Below are 23,718 nucleotides of genomic sequence, written 5' to 3' on the forward strand. Positions count from 1 at the left end.
AAAACAGAGCCTTGATGCAGAATAGAAGAGCGCCCAAACCATTCTCTTGCTTTTTACTCCCTACTTTTTTTCCCTTTTTTTTTTGCACTTAAACAGATTGGGCGATATCAAGGGAACTCGGGCAGCTCTGTAACCGGCTCGCCTCAAGGTGAGTGACAAAATCACTACGGCATCAGCATATTTCATTCTTTTTGTACCCAGAGCTAAGAGAGCCAGAGAGCCACTTTGTCAGTAGATCAGAAGAGAGTTTTATTCAAATTAAAAGAAAAAAAAAAAAAGGAAAGAAAAAAAACTGGATATTTCTGGGCACTGGCACTTAACAGAGGGGATGGCAGGGGAAAGGGAAAGAACAGAACTTCCCTTCTTTTGCTCCCGGCTCACGGGAAGCGGCAGAGTGTCGTTGCAGTGGACGGAACCAGAAGATTGGGAGCTGAATGTAATTGATGACATCAACATTTGTATTTTTATTCTAGAATTAGCACCAGAGTATCAACCTTTTTAAGCCGGAGGTATTTCAGTGTAGGTTTGAGGGCGTCGGGTCATGATAATCCCAGGTGGGTGAGTAGAACAGAACTGGTTGGTACTTATTTTACCATAAAACGTCTCGTTTTAAGGCCTGGAAAGATATTTTTATATAAAAGATTAAAATTTCTTCTCAAACCACGAATGTACTCCCGATTGGCAYCTGGGAGAAGATGGGCTAGAAGCCTTTTAAATGATTTCATTAATTGTTGAAATAGCATCATCTTTCTCTGCACCAAAGGCTGCAATTATCAAACAGTCGATCCTTATGTTATTTTTTACCTTCCTAACTACTGTTCACAGTGAGAAGAGAATTGATTCATCATAATATTCTGTTTATTAGTTGTTTTTCTTGGCTGTATTAACTTTTTTTTATTTACCATATTTATTGCATGTTATTGATTTTGCATAAAAAGTTAAATCAACTTATCTGAGCTTTATGTCATGTTATAATGTTATTCCCTGATCTAAAACACACCTAGAGTGTCGCCTTGATTCTTTTATGCATGTTTGAGGAATGCTTAAATCACCCGTGGCAACCATTCGGGTGTGCCTAAACGCTTGCTCTCACAAAGCTCCGCCTATTTCGACGAAGCTCCGCCTTGGAGCTGGAGTCCGCAGTAGAGCTCCCGCCTCACAGGTCACTCCTCTCCCGCGCTTCCAGCACTCCTCTAGACTAGTGTCAGCCGCAATTAGCAAACACCTGGAGTAACTAATATAAATACCAAACCAGAACACATTTTACAAAATTATGTAGTTTTGTTTATCTTTTTGTATGTGTTAGAGTAGCCCAAATCGCTGGTGATTTTAACATGTCAAAAATAATTTCATAGTACGGAATGTTTGTTCTTTGGTTTGCTCAAATGACGAGGGGAGGTTTTGCAAAATATTTCAGTGTTTGATTGTTACTGCAAGAAAAAAACTAATACACCACACYACACTTTTTTTTTATTATGTGGGGTAATGTGGAAAGTGATATTTTTAAAAAGTATATGAACTGTTTAAGATTCAAGTTGGATGTATTTTCAAATAATTTTAATTGTTTTATTTAGTTCTGCTGTTAATTCATATGGATGACTTAATTAGGACTGACATGATTAAAAATAAAAGCAGAAATATATGAATGGCCCAAATAATAAATAAATCAATACACTTTAAAATGCACYAATTAATTTAATAAAAAGAGAAACTTTTCTTCATGTTTTAGAATTGAGTTGCTATTCAGCTTATTTCCAACATATATTTTTAAAGCACAACATAATTTTTACAGTTTTTTTAAAATAATTTGAATTTTTCCTTGTTTTCCTAAATTATTATATAATTTTCCCCACAACTCCTTTTATCTCTATGTGCTGTTTTAACATTTTTCTGTATAGTACGACGCTAACCAACCAGTAGGCAGAAGGTTAAGCCTTACAGAAGCAGCATGATGTGTTTTTCAGCCACATAGTGTCATTTTATAGCACAATCAAGCAGCTGCTTTACCTTCAGYTGTTATAAAAATGCTGTCTAAATCAAACCAAAACCGTGATGTAAAGCTGAAAAAAGTAGATTTTACATAATATGGCTCCTTTAAGACACCGACCCTCCTCATTTGCATAATAAGGCAGAAATGCATAATGTAAACTAAAAATCTAAATGTATTTCTACTTTTGATTTTAAATGYGTCAGCTTCGGTCCTCCAAATGTTTACAGACAGATGACGAACCCTTCCTTCATAAACCAGCCTAAACGTTGCAGCTGCGTCGCATCGAGGAACACTCCACTCTGACTTTCAGTCGTTCTCCCTCATATTTCATTTGACTAGAGGTCAAGAAGCAGAGGATTAGTGAGCCTGTAATCCACGCAGGTGCTGGCGTGGCCTCGAGCCGCTCAAGCCCGTCACTTCAACAAGCGGGCTGGCTGCTGTTGAAGAACTGGAGCACAAAACTGCTCCRGGGGGGGATTTTTCAGCCAAACAAATAGACAAAATAAAAGAGCTGCCATAAGAAAAGCAATTTTTATTATGATTTTTTTTTTTTTTTTGGTGAAAGAGGTGCTTTAAGCTTTGCGAAGGAGCGTGGAGAGAGGGACTCAGTGGGAACGAAGAAAAGTCACGCTAGGTGCAAGTGTTGTGGCGTTCTGTGGCGCTCCGGCTCTTAATTATCGTGTCCCTCGGCGTGCCGTCTCTCTTCCTGGCTCACTCCCACTTTCTTCATCTCTTTTTCAATTTTCTAATTGCATGGTTTTAATTAAAGCCACACAGTGATGGCGGCGAGTCTATTAAAAGGCAAAGAAACGGGCAGAGATAGTCAAAGGTTGCATTACGAGGGGGTGGGTACTTGCAGCCCAGCATTTTCGGTCGGGGATTTTGGTCCCACAAAACTAAAAAAATAAAAATAAAAAAACCCCAGCATTTTTCCTGTATAAATAAGTGATATGAATTTTTTCACGTTGAGACGGGCTTCATATGACAATGAGGGATCTATGTTCATATGTTTGTGTAGGAGTCTGAGAAAAGTTTGCTAGAGTGCTGTATTGTGTTTACTTATAATGTGTTCGTTCTTTATCGGTTTGTTTCCTCTCCGTTTCATTGCAGAGAGACAGCATTTGATTATGTTTTATTTGTGTTTAATTTCTTTCCACATGAATTCAGATTTYTTTTTTCTCTATCCAACTGCTCTGYTACAGACAGGCTGTAGTCTCTCTCTCCCTCTGCAAATGTTTCTACTCAGCTTTTTTTTTATTGTACCAGTTTCACTTCATTGAGCCTTTTAATTAAAGTACATCAGCATTTTCATTATTTTATACAATTTCTCTCACCAGCTGTTATACAGAAAACCTTTCAGCTGATTTAGGCCTGACAAAATGTGAACAACAAAAACTGCTTGTTAGATTTTCTTTGGACTGGAAAGATTAGAAGTACATCTATTTCTCTGGATTGCCTTTTGCAATAASTCTGGTAACTGAGATCGAGAGAGTGACTGTGGGARTACTTTCTCCCTGACTTTAGGTTCTTTCTACAAGCTTTAAATTCAATCTATTTTTCACAAATTTGTGGGTGATTAGCAACATGAAAGGCAACATGCCCCTTGCAGCTTATTATGGGTTGCCAGTTTGTCACAGAGCTAACATACAAAGCCACGTAATCATTTTCACACAATTAAATGAAGTTACTGTAKACATGTTRCGGTGTGACATCACATGTACAAGATCCTGTCCCGCTAGCTCCTTCCTGGAGGACAAAAAGCTGCTCACCGAAGATGACTAGCATTGGTTTTAGATGTCTAGTTGTCAACATAATGTGCAAAATATTACATTTATGCATGATACTTAAAAGAAAAAGGGATGCAGTCGCTAATTGTCAACACTACAACTACTAGATTACAACGTCAGGAAAATGATTTAGCTAAAAAAAATAGCAAGGAAGAGGGAAGTAGGTCAGTTATGCTAGCTTGACTTTGACAAACGAACATGTAGATGTGCTGTGGAATTTGGTGGGTTTTGGTTCAGTTAAGAACAACAAAAAGGCGACCCACACACCAACTCTGACAGATCAGTTGAGAAGGGGTTTAAAACTAGCTAATCTACCACAGTGATCAATTATTAATAATTGCAAAATAAGCATCAATCCTGATGCTAACAGACTGAATGTGCTGTATTACTAAAACTTAAACTTAAAGTTAAAGTGCTGTAAGACAAAAATGTCTTAAGGCATTTTTGTCTTGCTGTAAGACAAAAATACAAAACAATGGCAGGACCAAAATCTCCATAAATTTTCAAGTCCAGGGTTTCCAAGATGAACATTAATACTGAAGTACTGAAATTACGTCCCTGTAGAAGCCTATAAACTTTAAAACACAAAAGCTGAAGCTGAGCAAAAGTGAATTTATTCATGAACTGGGCTTTGGTGGTGTGCTTTTATAAAGAAATAATTAGAATTTGAAGAAGACATTCACTCAACTTTCTTGTTCACAAAATGTAAACAAAAATGGAGTTGCTTCAGATTTCAGCGACTTTGGTAAACTRTCACAAGCCATTTCTTCCTCTAGTATTAGACTTGCATATTTATTTTGGTTGTATTTACTTAGAATGCCCTCCGCTGTAGTCCACTTCTTGTTTTTGGGTCGGTCTCCAGTCCGCTTGCATCCACATACGCATTTGAACCACACCAAAGATCTAGATTTTTAGGCGGACTAGAGTTTGCTTTTTTGGTTTAGCTAGCTTGCGCAGTCATACTTCCCCAAATGAACCAAACTTTCGAGGCAAATGAACTAGAGTTTGATTTAAATGGACTAAGCCGGGCTGGTGAGAATGCACCATAATATTCAAGACAATAGTCCAGAAAATCTGCATATTCTATGTGATGTTCTTAATTGTTATAACTTAAAAACCACTTTGACCACTTTAGTGTCCTGTTGGTCTGGATTTTAGTTTGTTTTTTYCCCAGTGGTTGCTGAAAAATGTTAACATTTACTCTTTGTATTGTTGGACAGTCTTTTAGATGTGTCGGAATAGGAGGTCTAGTTAATGAAGGCAGGAATAGTTCAGCTGGTAGCATCTAATCAGAGACACGTGACAAAGTATTGCACAAATGGAGAACTGAGTCAGTGCAAACCCTAAAATATGCTGACAGAATATATCTTTCCTTAAAATAGATTCAAGGGAACATTGTTTTTTTCTGTTTTCCTCCCCCCACTAACCTGGTACCAAATGCAGCAAGAWTAAACAGACATACATACTGCAACGGTAGACATAAGAAGATATAGATTTTAATATCTTTATAAACATTTTTGTGCTGTTTTCAATGATAACTTACTGAACAGTTTATCCATGGTAAAGGAAAAAAAAGATGAATAGCCATACAGCAAGAACGGGAAAGAAAGGGATGAGGAACAATTCAAAACGACGGCTCTAAAAATAGAAACATGAAAAATAAAGAAGTCAACAGAACAACTCAAACGCTCCCCTTGCCGGGAGGAGCCAGAAAACCCTGTTATCATCGTCGATGTCGCTGATACTGTTTTTGTCGTAGTAATACAGTAAAATGATTATTATCAGCACTGTGAGATGTCCTCTCGTCTCCATCGTTACTGATACAGTTCACGCCGTCGATACAAACACTTTTATTTAAACTTGTGACATATTTCGAGGGAGGCACAAAAGCTCCAGAGGTACAGTGAGTCGTCCCATAWCAGTTTTCCCTCTTCAAAGACGAACCGTCGCGTTCTGAAATCCTCGTCTCCACGGAGAACAGCAACGGTACATGAAGAGGCACAACTCTGCTTGAGCCGAGTTGCAAAGTTGCTCCTTTTAAATTGCTCCCTTCAACTGTTCATTGAGTTATTTAAGGTATGCCCATGTTTTTTTGTTGTTTTTTTTTGAAGGAGTCCTGTTTTGTGTGTGCCTTTTGAGGTTGAGCGATCAAGGGGAAAAAAAAGCAAAATGGCTCCTCGCATTCTTTACGAAGAAACCCAGAAACTTCACCTCTGACCTCTAAGGCTCCTCTTGGCCCTGCAACAGGGGACATATCTATAGGTCCGTTTTGTGTCGTAAGAAAAAAAAACAATCAAATGAACAACATCTTACACAAGATATAGACAGACTCCTCAATATTCACAGCTTGATCCCCCCAAGAGACGCACATTTCCAAGCAGATGAAAATAGCAAATGGCAATCCGTGTCATCATGAAGCAATTAGCAGCTTAATCTTCAGTTGCACAGAACAGAAGAAATGTTAATGAAGATGGAAGAGAGAATAGTGTTTAGAAATACTGTGCAGGCAGAAGGTAGATTAGCCTAAAAAAGTAACACAATGTTTAAGAAATATATTTCTATCATCTGCTACAGCTTAGTAACTCCGTGTGAGTTTAATGGCTGTTCTCTTTATGGCCAATACAATCTAAAGGCAATGGGGTTTTTATTCAAAACCTTTCAATTTGATATTCATTGAGAAACTGCTGGCATCCCAACGCTTTAAAACAAGGAGTTGCACTTTACAAAATTTAGAACAGAAAGACATAAAAAGCAAAAGAGTCTCAAACTGAATTATTTGTCGATTCCTTGCTGTCAACGTTACCATCTTCGACACGACTAAGCTAAAACCTAAATCTAAGTGGATTATTTGAAGACATTCAGAGCCACTTAGCTAGCAAGTGTTAACTTGAGTTATCTTATGTCTCTTTACTCATACTTTCTTTTTATTGAATTTTGGTTATCCAAGCTCTGGTTGACTAAAAAAAGTAAAAAAAATAAATTAAATAAAAGGCCAAGATGTATGGTGAAGAAATCATACTGGCATTGGCAGTGCAAGCTTAGTTTGCATTGACTTCCGATCATTTTCAGTCAGACTTTTTGTGCTCTGAATCTTTCCCTCACAGATGATTGATGCTTTTTGATATCGTCTTTAGTTTGAACAATAAACCTCCCTACAACATTTACACATATAATCACATTCACACACATACATAAGAGACACAGGCCTTGTAGTGCAGGAGCAAGAGAGAGGTCTTGAGGGCTGTGCTTTGCCTTTTTTTTTGTCTGTTAGATTTGTTAAACCCTCTGAAGGTCAGCGGAGAATGTGGTCGATATTTGTCACTATCAAGGCCACAAAGAGTGCTTGGATATGTAGTGAAGCCTTGGATGGGAGGGCCTTATTGTTGGCTTGTTGAACCCCACTGGGGGGGCGAACAGTGGTCCGAGGACACTTGTGCTTTCTCTGTGTGACTGTGCCATCCGGGGATGTGTGGTCATGTTTTCGTCCCTCTGTGAAATCATGGGAGGAATCCTCCTTGTCTGACATGACCTCCTTTGAGTGGTGAACCTCGTTGTCACCCTTCTTCTTGCTCCCTCTGTTGCGAGGCTTTGAACAGTTTTTAGGCGGCCCGGGTCTCGAGGGATCCACGATGTGGGTCTGATCTCCGGAGCCCACTGCGACTCCACGGTTCATGGATGGATTGACCGTCCCAGATAGATTGTTAGTCTGTGATCTGGACTCAGAAACCGTCGAAGAACAGCTGGAGAAGTCCTCCTTGCGCAGCTCTTTGAGGTCTTTCCCAACTATGTTGACCGGGGCCTGGCAGCCGACCGAAGAAGTCGAACCTCTAAACCTTTTCAACCATTCCCAGAGCGAAAGTGCTTTGCAGTCACATGACCAGGGGTTGTCGTTGAGGCGCAAGTATTCCAAGGCAGGAAGCATGTCCAGGCACTGTCCGGACAACTCCACGAGGGTGTTGTTAAACAAGTAGAGGGTGGTGAGGCGTTTCAGGTCGTGAAAGGCCAAACGGTCAACCCACTCGATCTGATTTTGGTGCAGAAGCAAACGGTCCAAGGCTCGAAGTCCTCTGAAGGTGTTCTGGTTGAGGCTCCACAGACGGTTTCCGTGGAGGAACAGGTGGCTGAGGTTGTGGAGATCCATAAATGTGTCATCCTGCAGATACTTCAGGTGATTATCCTAAGAAGACACAKAGTGGATGGATTGTCATTGCAATGTCTTACTTTGCTGTTGATATTAAAATTTAAACTTATGTCCACATAGCACAAGGTTGCAACAAGTACTCAGTATAATTAATTGTTGACATTTTATTGTCCATTGGATAGAACCATGTAAATAGACTATAGAAAACTGTAATGAGACCAACATGGCCACTGTCTGTTGACCCCAATCCATAATGCCTGTAGATTGGATGTTGCAAGTAAATGACTCGATGCAGTGTGCTGGGTTTCCTTAGGAACAATTTGATCAACTTTGAATAATTAATTGAGCATAACTGTATTTCCTGATAACTAGAATCAATTATGTCTGTGTCTGTACTGAAATCTTTTTTTGTAAAGTGACTTGAGATGACATTTGTTGTGAATTGGCGCTATATAAATAAACTGAACTGAAACGTTMTTCAAAAGTTTGCACACAGAAAAATGTTGACCCAAGTCCTACATTTTAAGACAATAATCCCTGATGCTGATCAAAATATAAGTAAACTTTTGAATTTGGGGAAAGTGACAAAAAATATATCATATTCCAAAAAAAGATTTTGCCAGGTTTTCTGGTATTTAACAAATAGAACTAATTTTGGTAATTTTACTAAGCTAAAACAAGAAAGTTTGATCTGATTTAAYTTCAATCAATGAACTACWTTTTTTTTTATTCGGATGTAAATATCTGGTTTCAATGATATTTGAAACCAGATATTTACATCCGAAATACATGAATGTTACATGTTACGTGAATGTTCATGTAACATTCATGTAACTGAATGTTACATGTAATTACAGTTATCAKTAACTGATAACTGTAATTATCAGTTACACTCATGTAACTGATAATTACATGAATGGCCACTATTAACACAGAATCATAGTTAATACAAAATTGGCATAGTTYGTAATCGCTTAGTATCTTAAGTCTGTGATGTATGGTTTCTTACATTTGGAGTTGGATTTAGATCACTTCAGAATCTAGAATAGGCATGACTTGATAGGTGTGCTTTCGCTTTTACCACGACGTATGAACAAGTCTTAAATTACTACTTAAACAKGGTAATCATTTTCYATGTGCTCAGTGCTCTTCTGTCAGAGTCTCGTGGTGACATTAATAAGTMGACACAAAGCTCAACTTGATTTTATATATTAGCTGTTCCAGACTTTCACAGAAACAGCATTTGGACAACTGGAGTCAATGACTATGTTGGGTAGTTTAGCTCTTGTTCTCTGATCTTTGGCTCTTTACTTCTCATTTATCTTTAAAGAGAAAACAGTCGGAGTCTTCTGTCAACAGTTTCATGGCCTCACCCCACTGCCAGTGACGGATCATTTATAAAACATTTATAGAAACATTGCAACCCCACTTGGCAATATGTCTCAAAACTACAGAATATCCTTGAAATCTGATTGGCTCCCTACACCAGAGCTTGTTCATATCATATCTTATATAGATCAGTGTTCTGTCATCTACTTCATGTCAGTTGATGTATATGATTTTTATTAATAACAAAAAGCAACCTCTGACTACTGCACAAAAAACTCTTCATAAAGGTGAAAAGAGGGTAATTGAGCAGTTGTTTGCAATTTGTAGTCTAACCATTTGATAATTTTGACTTTAAATTGATAAATAAGTTGAACAGAGTTAGCACAACGGTGATAAATATAGTTGTTTAAGCAATGCTAGGCTAATCGTGTGACTAGAAAAATTTAAGCCACTCTCCCAAACAGCTACTGGTGTTTCGACTTTGAGTAAGTTGAATAGCGTTAGCATGACAATGCTAAAAATTGTTGTTTAAGCTATGCTAAGCGTTAGCATGACAATGCTAAAAATTGTTGTTTAAGCTATGCTAAGCTTATGGTTTACGGTACAGGTTACTAGAAAATGTAGCCTGTACCGTAAACCACTGTAACCAACATTCTAAACAGATTCATGTGTTTAGTTTGTTTAGATATTTAGATGAAATTGCAATTTCAGTGTGCCAAACTTCTTCTACACGCCCCTGACTCTGAATTCTTCTATGGCACATCAACAAAAACAAAASTTAAGGTTAGAATTCAAAGTTTTAACAATGTGGGTTTGAAATGTACCTGCAAATAAAGGTACTGCAGATTCCGAAGGCCTTTGAAGATGTTGTTCGGAAGTGAACTGAGACCACAGCGGTACAGGTGAAGCGCATTGAGCCGATTCAGGCCGTGGAAGGTGTCTTCGGCCAAAGAGCGTAGGTGGCGGTTGTCTCCGAGGTCCAGCTCCTCCAGCAACGTGAAGCCATGGAAGGTGGACGGCTCTATGTATGTGATGTTGTTAGAGTAGATCCACAGAGTGACCGTGTTTGGGTTGAAGTGCCCTCGTAGCAGGCGGTGGATTTTGTTGTTTTGCAAGAAAATGCGCTCGCTGTCTGGAGGGATGCCGTCAGGGATCGACAGGAAGTTGTGTGCCTGGCAGGAGACGGTACTGGGCGCAGTGTAGCATATGCAGTGATGGGGGCAGGACCAGGAAAACTTGAGGCCACAGAGAACCAGCAAGAACTCCAGCCCACAGCCTGTAGAGAACAAAGACAGAGACTGAGATTAAAGGTATTGTCACACAAAACAAAAATATGAGTGAATAAGAGCAAACCAAACCCRAACATATTGAACTTTTTGATGAATTTAGCAAAGTATCAAGAATTTTTGTTGTTGCTCTTCTGTCACTATTATGTTTAGCAAAACTAAAAAAAGAGGAAAGAGGACTTTGCTTTTATTCATGAAGTAAAATTAGCTCAACTCTGTATTGTTCCCCAAACCCAATCAGTTTTTATCCCATTATCTGTTTGAAAGCATGGACACCAGGTCAGTTTGGTCACGGCTTCTATGTTCAGTTTAACAGGATAGTTCAAGTTTTGTATGTTTTTTAGAGTTTGCTTTATTTTGTTGTGTCAGTTGGAATAAAATCCATTGTAATGCATCCGAAATACACTTTCTGTAAAACAAGATATGAGCCACAAAGGCTTTTCCACACAGTACTTCACACGCTAAATCTGTTTGGCCATCTCAGTATGAGTGAATAAAATATATTTTTAATAAAACCAGTGGAATAACTACTCACGTAATGTCAAATCATATTCTGAAGCCAAATATGTCTATTATACTGTACTGTGGTAAATATGGGCTTTATAAACATCAAAGCTGACACAAAAAGTTAAAATGAAATTGAATAACATTGGTGAATTTTGATATGACATTGCTAAACTGCAGCTTTGAAATAAGTTTAACTTGTTTGCACTCTAAAAAAAAAGTAAAACCGTTGAATAAAAGTGTGATGAAAAGGATAAAAATGGCTGGCAAACAGCAAAAATTCACTGCAACTTCAAGACCTTGTAGTTAATTACATTAACAAAGGAAATGTTCCGTTTCCTTTCATTGACAAACCAGACTTTTAACCCTGAACCAGAAATCTCAATCTTCGCTGTTTCACTGACAAAATGGCTACAATGACGGACGAAAAAGCTCAAGTTTAAAAAAAAAAAAGTGACAAACGTGTTCTCCATTTGATTCCCCCCAAATATATTTCACACATTAGTATAAGTATTTTGTTTGTTACCCAACATAAATCAACATTTGAAACAGGCATTTCACATATTATGATCCCTCCACATTTGTTTCACATATGAGCATCGTGTATAATTGTTCACAAGACGCACATTTACAAATTACTACACAATATGAAAATATGGAAAATAATCCAGTTTTCCATATGTACATGTATGGAAACCCTTTACATGTATTTTGTTTTTCACATGAACATTACGCATTTCTACTGCATTAGAAGCAAAATAAATGCCACATTGAGGTAAGCGTCCACAAGCTACTGCACAATGATTTCAAATGTGTTCATATATATATTACTACATAATACAATTAGAGACTTTCAACATGTCAAAGACATGCCTTACATGTTATTACATTCAGTTTCAAGACCTGTTTTTTTCCCCCGTTGCAACACAATATAAAATAAAAATAAAAATGATCTTGTCTCATTTACAGTTTTATCAAAGTTCACTGAAGAAGAATGGTCTGTCCTGGACATAGAAACTTCATTGTACATTGAGGATTGCCTCAATTTATAATTTTCCTAGAGTTATCATTTGGGATGAGGGGGGTTTAGCTGAAAGAGAAGTTACTATGTTCTATAAATGCCAAACTAGTGGTGCACTGATCCACATTTTTCATTTCAGATACCAAGACCTAAGGTTTACATCTTTTTTTTTTTTTTTTTTGTAAACAAAAATTACTGAATTCTAAACTTATTTGATATCTCAGCTCCCATACAACACATTTAAATACACCAGTAGCTTCACAAGCTTGGTCTAACMCAGTGGTTCTTAACCTTTTTTGAGGTACCAAACCCCCCAGTTGCATACGCGCATTCACCAAACCCTTCTTATTCCAACCCCCACCCCATTCCAACATTGGGGTGTTAGACCAATGTTAGACTATTGGTCTAACATGTTTAAACAACTTTAATTTGTTCAGTCAGTGCAATTAGTAGTAGACTATTCAATGTGAAAATATGAAACTGACAAAAACAACAGGATGACTAACTTGGCAAAACRTAAAAATTAAACTGCAACACTCTTTCAAATTATTCAGAAAGTGCAATTTTGAATCCTAAAAATAAATAAAGCATGATGTTGAGCAAAGCACGAGGTATAGAGTTAGACTGAATAAATCTGCCCTTACGGATCTGGCACATTGTCACCGACACTCAATTTAGATTTTTTTTTTCCAGTCTGAGGACTAATACAGATATTAATATCACATTGGTCCATCTCTACTAAATTCTACATCAGAGCACAATATAGTATATAGAGTGAAACACAAGATTTTATTGGCAAAAAAGTCAAAAGACTTATGAATTCTCTCTTGATTTCACGAAGCAGTAAAATTGTCTCTAATATTTTTAGCTCATGTCACAGAGCGTGGTACGMATATGGACCCTCTTGCTCACACATTACCTCATTAATCCCACAAATGCGCTGCTGCCAACAGAAAGAAACGTACTTAAAAGACAACAAACAATAACACCTGCTCCTCTGAGTCACGAGACGCCTCGCTGATTCCGATTGGTCTCATCCGACACATGATTTGGCCCTTCCAGAAATCGCCCCTTCCAGTTTTCTGTCGGGAGACTCTTGATTCCTTGCTTCTGCGTCTGCTGGCACTACTTTCCCCACAAGAGAGGGCTTGTGATCAGTCAGTTTGTGTTGCTAAATGGGCTGTGGAATGCTTGTCTTTACTCGCAGTCAGCTGCTCTGGAGGCACTTTCCGACCAATGACACGAGTCCCTCAGATGCACCAGATAGGAGATGGGACTTTTTGCACAGTCTCATCCCAAGATGAGCCCAATTCACARTCCATTACCAAGGTTCCATCTGAAACCCCCTCCCCCTGACTTGCCTCCTACTTAATTTATTATTCAAAGCAACGTGGAGCCTGGATACGCTGTCTTCCAATCGATATCCCTCTGTTGCCTTTTAWCCCACCCTGTAATCCCAGGTCTTTTATGCTGGAAATTCGGTCGCAGGCATTTTCCCGGGAGACAAGCCTATTTATCTGAATGTATTTTCTTGCCAAACTGTGGCTAAGCTGTGACATTCAGCGTCTGACTCCGCTGACCTTTAGCGGTAATTCTCCCGTTTTCTAGTCGCGCTCTCCGGCGCGCACATCAAGCTCGTGTGTCACCTGAACGGGAGCGTGCTCTCACGGGCAACAAATCTAATCCTATTTGTTAAGCTCTGCCACTGGGCGACAATGGAAAACGCATGCAACCCTCACTAAACCAAAAAAGAAAAAGAAAAAAGTGCTCAATAAATGAGGTGATTTTTCATGGCTCAACACTATCAAAAGGGGGGGAAAGTTAGTGCCAAAGGGGGGAAAGCGTTGCACCAGTAACCTTGTCCTACCCTGAGAGTACCTCCACCCCCCCAACGCTCTGATTTTTGCTATYATCAGGACCTGGATGGCTCTGTCTGTTATGAGCCGTATTCAGATTCTTCACACCTTCAAGCCTTAACGAGAGCGCCGTTTCGCTACTTTATAACTCTGCGGGTGTTTTCCTCTTTACTTGCCATTTTCATGAAGACGTATCAAGCACGGCACCTGCTGACTTGAGAAAATTGGTTGAAAATGTTTTTCTTTTTTTTCCTCCCCCCCTTTCTGTTTCTTCTGGGAAATAAGAGTTTGCTTTATTTATCAGACAAATAAGACACGACACAGTAAATTTTCCAGCCTCACCGTGAGGAGAAATTTGCATTAAGCGRCGCACACCTGGTATTTGAGATGTGGCTTCTTAATTGTTAATTTTGGGTCTCRGTGGTTCACAATTTCTTGGGCAACTGGCCCTCGTGTGAGGAGGATTTTTAGCAAGAATGTTGGAAAAAAAAAAAAAAAAGAGGCACCAATCAAACCTAAGCTGCCTTTTGCTTTTATATTTGTTGTGAGATTAGATGGCTTATTTTAATCACCTGTCATGGCAAGGAGTTTATCCAAGAAAAAAAAATTATCTCCTCACCCCAGTAATTATTTTTTGAGGCCCTAAACTTTTTCCATTAAACCCTTCCCTCATGCATGTCTTCAATAAGAATTAGGTAGCAGATCTCTAACAGAAGAATGATCTGAACAGGCGAGACAGAAAGTGATAAGCCTGATACACTGGGAGAGCGTGGGGGATTGAGAATGTAGATGTTGCMGAGATAGGGAGACAATTTAAATCAGTGATCTGCTAATCATGTTAGCACCATAAGGATGCACCTCCTCTCTGCTTGCTCGCCTCAGCCTGTGAAAAATAAAAAACCGTCGCAACTAATTCCTTTTTTCTCTAAAACTGTAGCTGCGTTTCTATTATAAATGTGCGCAAATCTTTGTCGATATTCTGCTAACGTTGGAAAACACAATTTTRCAACTTCTGTGTTTCCACTAAATCTGAAATGAAATTAAAATTATACATAAATAAACTTGTTCACGTGATAAGTCAGTAAAAATAAAGGTCACATGAGATATATTCACAACTCAGCCACAGCGCTCATCATCTTTCAACTATCAGAGGAGATGTTAGTGTCTTATTCAGGTGTTGGAGTGACGASAACCTTGCGAGAGGCTACGTATAAGAGCTAAGTATTCAATACGTTGGAATGACATAACTTTTTATGAACTGTACGATTCTGTGAGAGCTCTGATGGAGCTGTTGCTCATCGTTAGAAACAAAAACAAACCATCATCCTACTACTACTTCCTGTTGTCTTCTTCATGGTTTTCTCCAGTAGTAACATCCGGCTGTTGATCACGTGACTTGTGTGATGTGGAAAAAAAGTGCATCCTTTACAGTTCTTTCAATACGACTGAAAAACCACCTCATCCTAGCGCAAAAAACTTTATATCAAATAACATATTTTTTCAAAATTGGCGTGTTTCCATTAAGTAAATTAATTTTCTTACTTTCAATTTGCGCAATTTAAGATTTGATGGAAATGTGGGCAGTGTTTTACAGGAAGCATGTACATTTGTTTTGTGTCCCGTTGAACCTGAAGCCACTAAATAAAATCCAGTGCAAGAAGTTGACTTTGGAGGCCAAAACGTCCCTCTGAACGTAACATCCACACCACGAAAACAAGCTGTGGTAGATATGGCGAAGATACAACCTACTGTTGCAGGGAAACTATTCTATTTTGAAAAGAACGGGCAAAAACAAATTCAGTCTCCAAGCGTACAAATCTGGTGGAATCATACACTAAAACCGCCAAAGCGTTGACAGTATATCCCATTAAAACAAATTCAACTTTTTAATTGTAACGTCACTGAATGTTAAAACACCAAAAGTAGYGAGAATAGCTATTAAGAGCACCGCAACTCRCCTTCCTCAACTCCCTTTCTCTCTGTGGAGGAAAGCTTTTTATTTATATTTTATTTTTTTTACCTTCATCCCAGGTGAGGCTTTAGACAACATGAATATATAATGTGGAAGCTCTTTCTACACACTGRCTGAGAGGCAGGGGAGGAGTAAACACCCATTTCCTTGTTTACAGCAACACTCAGAGCTCGCGTGAGCCCTCCGTTTGCAGCTGGCATCGCGTTCCCTTCCTCTCTGACTTCAGTACCTGACAGCTCGCCCTGTGTAATTGCACCACTAAACGCAGATGTAAACACAAACGCAATTGCGCAACAAGACACCTCGTACATTACCACCACTCGGGTTTTAGTCTGGATGGGGGCTTGACGGGGGGGACGCACCGTGATGCTTCGGGCTGAGATGTAAATGACGCAGCTCACGACGGCATGACGGCATAAAAGTCTAATTGATGTTTGCTTACACGGCTTTCAACAGCATGACTGGTTTTCCGTAAAAGGAAAATGAAAAGACGAATCGTGTGGAAAGGCTGTTCTTCAAAATGGATGACAATGACAAAAAAAAAAAAAATCAATGTCTGTCATAGCAGCATTGTAAGCTCACACAAAAAGAAAGCCATTCAGCTTCAGATTGTATTATATAAATAGCTTTGGACGCACCAAAGCATGTATATGCCAATTGCGCCTATTTGGAACTTGGCAGAATAAAGACGCAAGCTCAGATACACAGAGAGGGAGAGAGATAATGTGTTGTTGGAAATAAAATTWAAAAAAAGACCGTGCAGCTATTTGTGCTCTGGCCCCGTGTGCTAACACCCTCGTCGCAAGTCGTTGAGCTCCGAGTCGTTCCGTGAAGTTTTGACTTCACCTCCGTTTACCTCTCCAACTGTTCTTGCGGTTACCAAGTTCCCGTGTTTTTCAGAAAGTAGACGAATAAGTGAATAAAACAGAATGCCTTGGGTCCCCTCATCACCCCTCCACTCCCACCCGGACAGACAATGACAGACAATGGGACGCAAATGTGTAGAATGTCAATGACGGATAGTTCATACTGGATTTGCCCTCATGAATAACACATCTTCGCTAATAGAGGAGAAATGGTACGCCTGTACAGCTGCGTGACTCTGCCCATCATTAGACTGGACAAACTCAATTTCCTGTGTCTCTCCAAAGACCCCGATAAACACTCTTGTTGTTTCGCTGCTGCCACCAGTAGACTCTAAATTGTGTCCTCACTCCGTACCGCTTGCAATAATACCCACGGATGCACTGGCTGATAACAGCAGTAAAGCATGCGGGGATGTGTTGCTTTGTCGCAGAGGCTTTATATATCTCTTTAATTAACGGGTCTGAATTGATGTAAAGTATGTATATTTCCATTTGGTTTCCTTCAGAAACAAATGGGGGTGTAGTGTCAGACAGGCAACCTTTGATGGATCAGAAATAAATATCTTGACTCACTTTTTGAGCGTCCCGACAGCCACTAAATTATTCTCGTCTTTCAGCCAATTTGAAGCGCTCTACTTTTCTTCTAACTTTCCCATATGAGCAAATGTGACTTCTAATTAAAACTGGCCTTTCAGTTTTGTCTTTGACTGTTTCCCCACATTTAATGTTTTTTCTTGGGACATCATAAAGTTGTTGCCTGCAAGCTGTTATGACGACAGCAGCTGGTAGCTTTAATTTGCAAGTCTTAAGGGATATACGTTGTACGGTACCTACTAGATTGTTAAAAAGAAATAGCCTGAAAACATAAAGTAAAGGATCCAACTGGAAATATCTTTTCTTCAGCAACAGCGATTGGTGTAAAAGTATCAATTTCAATCCATTTCTGCAAAGGGAAGCCACTATTTGATAATGCAGAACATTATTTTGACGGGAAGAAATTTGATTTGGATGTAAGCGCAACTTCCTCCTCGGAGTGGCGACAGATTTTAGCGGTGGCAAGGTTTCTCTTTTGTCTCTGGTAAAAGACCATGAGCCATTTCTCCATCTAGTGTTCGACACCAGTGCTTGTTTTGGTTTTATTTTCCCAGAATGCCCTGCGCTATAGTCCATTTCCTGTTTTTGTAGCGGTCTCTGGTTTCACTTGCCGTTCACATATGCATTCACTTGAACCGAACCGAGACCGAGGTTTTTGGTGGACCAGGGTTTGCTTCTTTTGGTCCACTGGAAATGCAAAATGGAAATGGGTGTAGGTCAGTTACAGATATCGACGTATAGTTACGGTTTCAAAACAACAACAAAAATTCCTACCATTTCTCTGGTTAAAAGTCATTTTATTAAGATGCTCCAAAGTGAAATTAGGGATATTATACTTTATGGCAGTGGTTCCCAAACTTTTTCTCCTGGGCCCCCGTCACTGGTTTCCAAACATTTTCTGGGCCCCCCCTATGGATTACAAATAGCTGTCTAGCGGGGGCGTGGGGTTGGGAGGAATCGACTTTTTTGGGGAATGTACCTAGCTGAACATAGACAACAACACCAGTAGCCTACAAGCTACTTGTTAAGGAGCTTAAGGTGTTGTATTGATATTAGCTAGCTAGTCATCTTTTAGCTAACTTTACCTGCATCAAAAAGCTTTACTCAACTCAGTCAGTTAGTTTGGGAAAAAAGCTGTGAAAAGTTTTTTGCCTTTTGCTGGTTTGCTGCCATGATTCAAGCACACACCTGCGTAGCCCCGCGCAGCAGCAGCAGGTCTCCTTCACTACCACACAGGTGTAAATCCAGTGTGAGGGTCGTAGCGCTCATGTTGCGTTTAAAGGCGGCTTGGAAAAACAAGTTACCACATATTAAAAACGGATTAAACAGTTTTAACTGCTGATAAAAATGACATAGGGCACAGATATGGGAAGTGTGGGAGCCCCTACTGTATCAAATTGACAGAGGAATAATAGAAAGTTGGCCATTCTAAGGTAAAAACCCAGCGCATACAGCGTTCATGTTTTTTTTTGTTTGTTTTTTTTTCATTCAGACGGCTTCCCGCGCCCCCCCTGCAATGGCACGGCGAAACCGGCGAAACCGTGCCATTGCAGGTTTCGCACCAAACTGTGGGCGCCCCACAGTTTGGGAACCTCTGCTTTATKGGAAGTAGAAATGCAGCTGTTTGGAAAAAGAACAGAGACATTTATGATGTGGAAGTTAATGAGTAGCAATCTTCATTCTTATTAAGATGATTGCATTTTAAAACTACCAGATGCATCTGTCAGCAGGAAAGAAATACTCACTTTTTAAATCTGCAACATTTCTGATCCATCTACTTATGTTTTCAACTTCGTGATTCCAGAATAAACACAAGGACTTTTGTTTAAATTATTAAATACTTGACACATTTCTAAAGTAAATGCCTGACAGCCTTATCTTTAACAATTCTAAATGACTAATAACATAAAAATAGCTTAATGTTTGCAGGATGAATAGTGAGGTTTACATGAAATCTTTTTTTTCTTTTTTGTATGTATGTTTATTTATGTAAGCCCCGATTTCACAAGAAGCTGAACAATGCCAGCGAATAGAACATCAGCTTCTGACAATTGTAAGTACGGGTCAGTGATTGCACATTTATTTTAATTTGAAAGGGCGGAATGAAAAGGGAAAAAAAATCCAAGCACTTATTCTTTGAGGATAAAGAAACAGAAATCACGGCCACACATAAAACCAAAATAATAATAATATCTTCTCTCAGGCTGATTCTCATTAGCATTTTTAAAGAATTTCTCCGTTGGCTCGTTTAACAGCTCAGATTCGGCCCGTTACTTTCCGYCGGAGCAGAGAACTCGCAGATGAACGCTGCTGCCAGCAGCTGCGACCAACAGCATTTAGCTGGGAATATTTGTTCCAAATTAGTATTATTATTATTATTTTTCCCTCTTTTGTTTTCACAGTTGCCAGAAGAATGTTATAGATATTGTCTCATTTGGCATTCCTCGGTATGACTGCCGGCGATATTGCCTCTGAATATTCTTGCAGTCAATGAAAGGGAAATGGGTGAAATAATGGAGTTTGTGCAGAAATGCAGCAGAATAGAAATATTTGCGGCATAAAGGCATTCATTATGTCACTGTGATACACTTCTGGTGTAAAAAAAAAAAAATAGTGACTGCTTTGGCTGTTTGTGCCTTATCRAAAAGCACCTGAACTAGTTTCTCCCTTTTTATATATACTTGGTTGAATGTAATGAAAAAATTGGTGTTTCATAGAACGTATATAAGRAAAATCAATGGAGATGGGACAAAATTGTGTATAATAAATTCAAAAATCAAGGGAATATTTTAGAAAATGATGCTATAAATGGTAAAAATATAATTTAAATGATAGGGTCAACATCTACCTTTCTGTTTAAGACTGTAGTTTAAGTTCYAAGTGAGTTTCAGGCCATGTATGGTTCTGCTATTGATTTACATGGGCTTGTTGTATCCCCTGCTTTGTTTCTGTGATTTGTTCCCTCTGCATCAGCACAGCATGTCCTGTGAAACTGTAAGGCATCAACACTCTGGCMGTGTCACCACTTTCAGGACATTAATTTGAATACGATCACTCTGTCGCAGTAAATAGTCAAGGCCAAATCAGCGGAAGTTCCGACCGGAACGCCAACTAAACTTTATTATCAATGACAAAACCTAAGAAGTGAAATTTTGACAGATTTCAGAAACTGAGACCTGGTGGAAAGACCTCCTTTACACTGGGCTTGTGCATAAATGTACAGTGCAGAGAGAAATAATCTTTACCTGGGGTCCTTCGAAGGATGCAGACCCTGAATTYGTACACGGCTCAGGTATTTTGAACCCCTCAGGTATTTTGCCTCTAAGCTTATTCTTAGAGGCAATTGATGGCTGCCTGGAAACCACCGAGATGACTTCAGATGACTGTAAAACATGCAACTGCTTCTTTAGATTTGAATCTCCCATGGAGATTCAAGGATTCCTCAAACTCGCATGAAAGAATCAAAKTTACCCTCCATGTATGCTTTTAATGAGGAAATATGATATAAAACTACAAAAAAGGCATTTTACACAATTCTTCCCCTTTAAATTAAAATTATAAWAAACTTATTTTATTATTCTATGCATATCCCATTTAAAATAATACTCCCCCGCCTCCCCTTCTTCATAACTTTTAAATACAATGTGAGGGCATCTCTTTGCTAGCTTCCCAAACATATTGTAAACTCTGAAGTCTGAAAATGTCCCAGCATCCAGCTTATATGCACAATTTGGAGGTATGCACGCTTTCCCATGAACCTGGGAACCGGACCACTGCGAGTATAGCGCAAACAGATGTCTGCGTGCATTTTCTCTCCCCCTTCTGTTTGGCATGGCATGTTTCAGTTGCTTGGTGAGATTTGTTTTGCTACAGCCTGTAGCCTGAGACGCTGTGCACATGCTGAAGAGCCGAAAGCATTTCAAATAAATGACCTGGAGTGCTGCCAGCCTGGTATGGGCGTGTTTGGGTTGCAGTGGAAATAGAACGGCCATTACTGTTTCAGATTGATTCGATTATTAAACCATGCAGGTGTGTGGGAGCCACACAAGAGCAAGCAACCGCTGATGCCACCAGGCTCCCGCATGCGGCATCTAGAGCCCAGATATGCTACAGCAACAAACAACAAGCTACCATACACCACAGAGGATTTGTGCTCTCACACTAGATACCGTTCATGTTTTGGTTGAATTTCTAAAAATGTCTTTGGCAGTTTAAGTCCAGTTTGAAGGAGGTCTRAATGAAGAATTAAATGAAGAAATGTCTGCAATATGAAGGGTTTTAACTAAAGTGGCCGGAAGTCAATGACATACATGTCACATTATGAAATGCTTGTTTGAAACAAAATGAAGGAGGCTGATGAAAACATGGAGACATAGCAGACAAAAKAAAATCCAAATTTTGAAACAGATGGACTTTGTTCACACAGTAGGTCTTAATGCTCGATTCCATTTTTTTTCCTGTTGAAATCCAAATTATTTATTTTTTGTATAGTTCTTCATATCACTAATCAAATACGAGACTTCWGTACGAACGGTTGACGACTCCAAAGTGACCCACTTGTACAGAGGAAGAGTGTAGGCATCATGTCAGCAGCGCACCRCTAGTGGACGCCACTGTCTATGGTTCAATTTTAAAGTTCTAAAATAAAATAAAGATCATGCTTTATTTTTTTWATTAGCTTCCCTTTGGTTATGAATTTGTAATGACCTTCTTTAGAGAGGTGTGGGTGGATACATAGTGAGAGCTTTGAGTAGTGAGATTGTGATGAGATGCTCTTCACTGACACAGACTTCGTTCATAGTATCGTGATTGTAACTTTTAACTCATTGTTTATGTCCAGATTTACCATGTCTGCCTTCTTCTGGGTTAGAATAATGATSCACAACTCACATTAATGATGACAAAGTCGGATTAAATGCAAAATGACTAGTCAGACTTCAGGCGTTTTGAAAACAATCAGGCAGTACCACATATGGAAGTGGCACAGTTCGGATTTTCTGGGGGAAMAGATCAGAATTTGGCCGGTCAGGCAGCCATTAAAAAGTCKGATATGGGCAAAAGAAAATGAAGTCGCCTWTTCCCKCTATGCGAATATAGCTTTATTTGTACCTAAAGCTGCATACATAAGAAATGAAGCTATTTCAAAAACAACACAACTACCAAACAAAGACTGTAGCAGACCCAGAGCACAAACCATGACACAGTTTTCTGTCAATTTGGCTTTACTTCAAAGGAAGAGGAAAGCCATGCGGAGGCTTGCGTGGCATGCAAAACCTTTCTTGGCCTGGTAGAGGAGAATTCCCCTGAAAGCTCGACGAGTTAACAATGAAAATATTTCCAAGTAAAGTAAAGCGAAAAAGAAGCCGAGGTAGCATTCTTTTCATCCTTGACAAACCAGTTGCTACAGCTTGTTCACTGGCATTATTTCTAACACCAAAGTGATGCAAATCCGTACCCTGACTAATCAAACTTCTTCCAAACCATCAGCTGGTATGAGCAAAGCCTTTATGAGAAATATTCCATCGTTAATCATAACTTTCTTTGATTATTWACAGTGTCAAACTTTAATTGCGAGGCCCTGTTTGTTACTTATTAATCCAGGGTTAAAACGACTCGCGCCTTGGCCGCGTAGTCTGTCCCTTTGATCACCAGAAGTCTTTAAATTTAAAACGGAAGACATAAAAGAATAAGCTGGAGGATATGAGGAAAACAATGATGGAAGTCTCTCTCCCTCTCTCAACACTGCAATAACACACAATCACATAAAAAAGCAAGCAAGCAAACCGAGATCAAGTTAAACATAAAACGACCTGGCATGATTGTGTGACAGCCACGTTTCATAAGTTGACAGTTCAGAGAGTCTAAAAATAGCTGAGAGAGAAAAAAAAAAGAATCACAGAACAAAAGGAAGAAAACCGAGTGTTGAAGCGGATAAAGCTCATTTCATTTAAAAATAGTATTTGGGAATCCAAGCAGCATGGTGGACGGGTGACGCATGCACGAGATGAGCCACATATGTTTGATTTCCACATTTTTAATTAACAGACTCCTGTGCTAATTCCACTGGCGTTCGGATGCCCGTCTGCACCTGCTGGATCTGTTACTCCTTCTCACATGCAACACAAACTCTGCACACGTGAAGCACATACATACCTGGTTACRTTTGCCAAGTGGCCTCCGGAGGGAGCAGCACCATCAGCTACCGACTATATCCATTTATCATGACAGGACAAAAGCCAAATGATTCAAATATATTGCACTCCCTGCGGCGATACTGTACTGCAGCAGGAGGACTAAGCTAAAGTAATGGGTCTGCCAAAACTGTGTTAAATCATCCAAAGTGTATCCATATGTAGTTTATATGTGGCAGTT

The 23,718-nt window shown here is 39.3% G+C and overlaps 1 protein-coding gene across 1 annotated transcript in view; it reads right to left on the reverse strand.

Moving 5' to 3' along the window:
* Positions 1–5,251: 5,251 nt before the first annotated feature.
* rtn4rl1b (reticulon 4 receptor-like 1b) overlaps positions 5,252–23,718 on the reverse strand; it is a 253,577-nt gene continuing 235,110 nt past the window's right edge. Inside the window, exons 2-3 of the mRNA XM_008424944.2 lie at positions 10,072–10,523; positions 5,252–7,954 (exon numbers count right to left, since the gene is read on the reverse strand). Of these exons, the coding sequence (XP_008423166.1) occupies positions 7,070–7,954; positions 10,072–10,523 (1,337 nt within the window). The 3' untranslated portion in view covers positions 5,252–7,069. The remainder of the gene's footprint in view (positions 7,955–10,071; positions 10,524–23,718) is intronic.

The sequence above is a fragment of the Poecilia reticulata genome, linkage group LG13 (assembly GCF_000633615.1).
Source record: "Poecilia reticulata strain Guanapo linkage group LG13, Guppy_female_1.0+MT, whole genome shotgun sequence".
In the NCBI taxonomy this organism is placed as follows: Eukaryota; Metazoa; Chordata; class Actinopteri; order Cyprinodontiformes; family Poeciliidae; genus Poecilia; species Poecilia reticulata.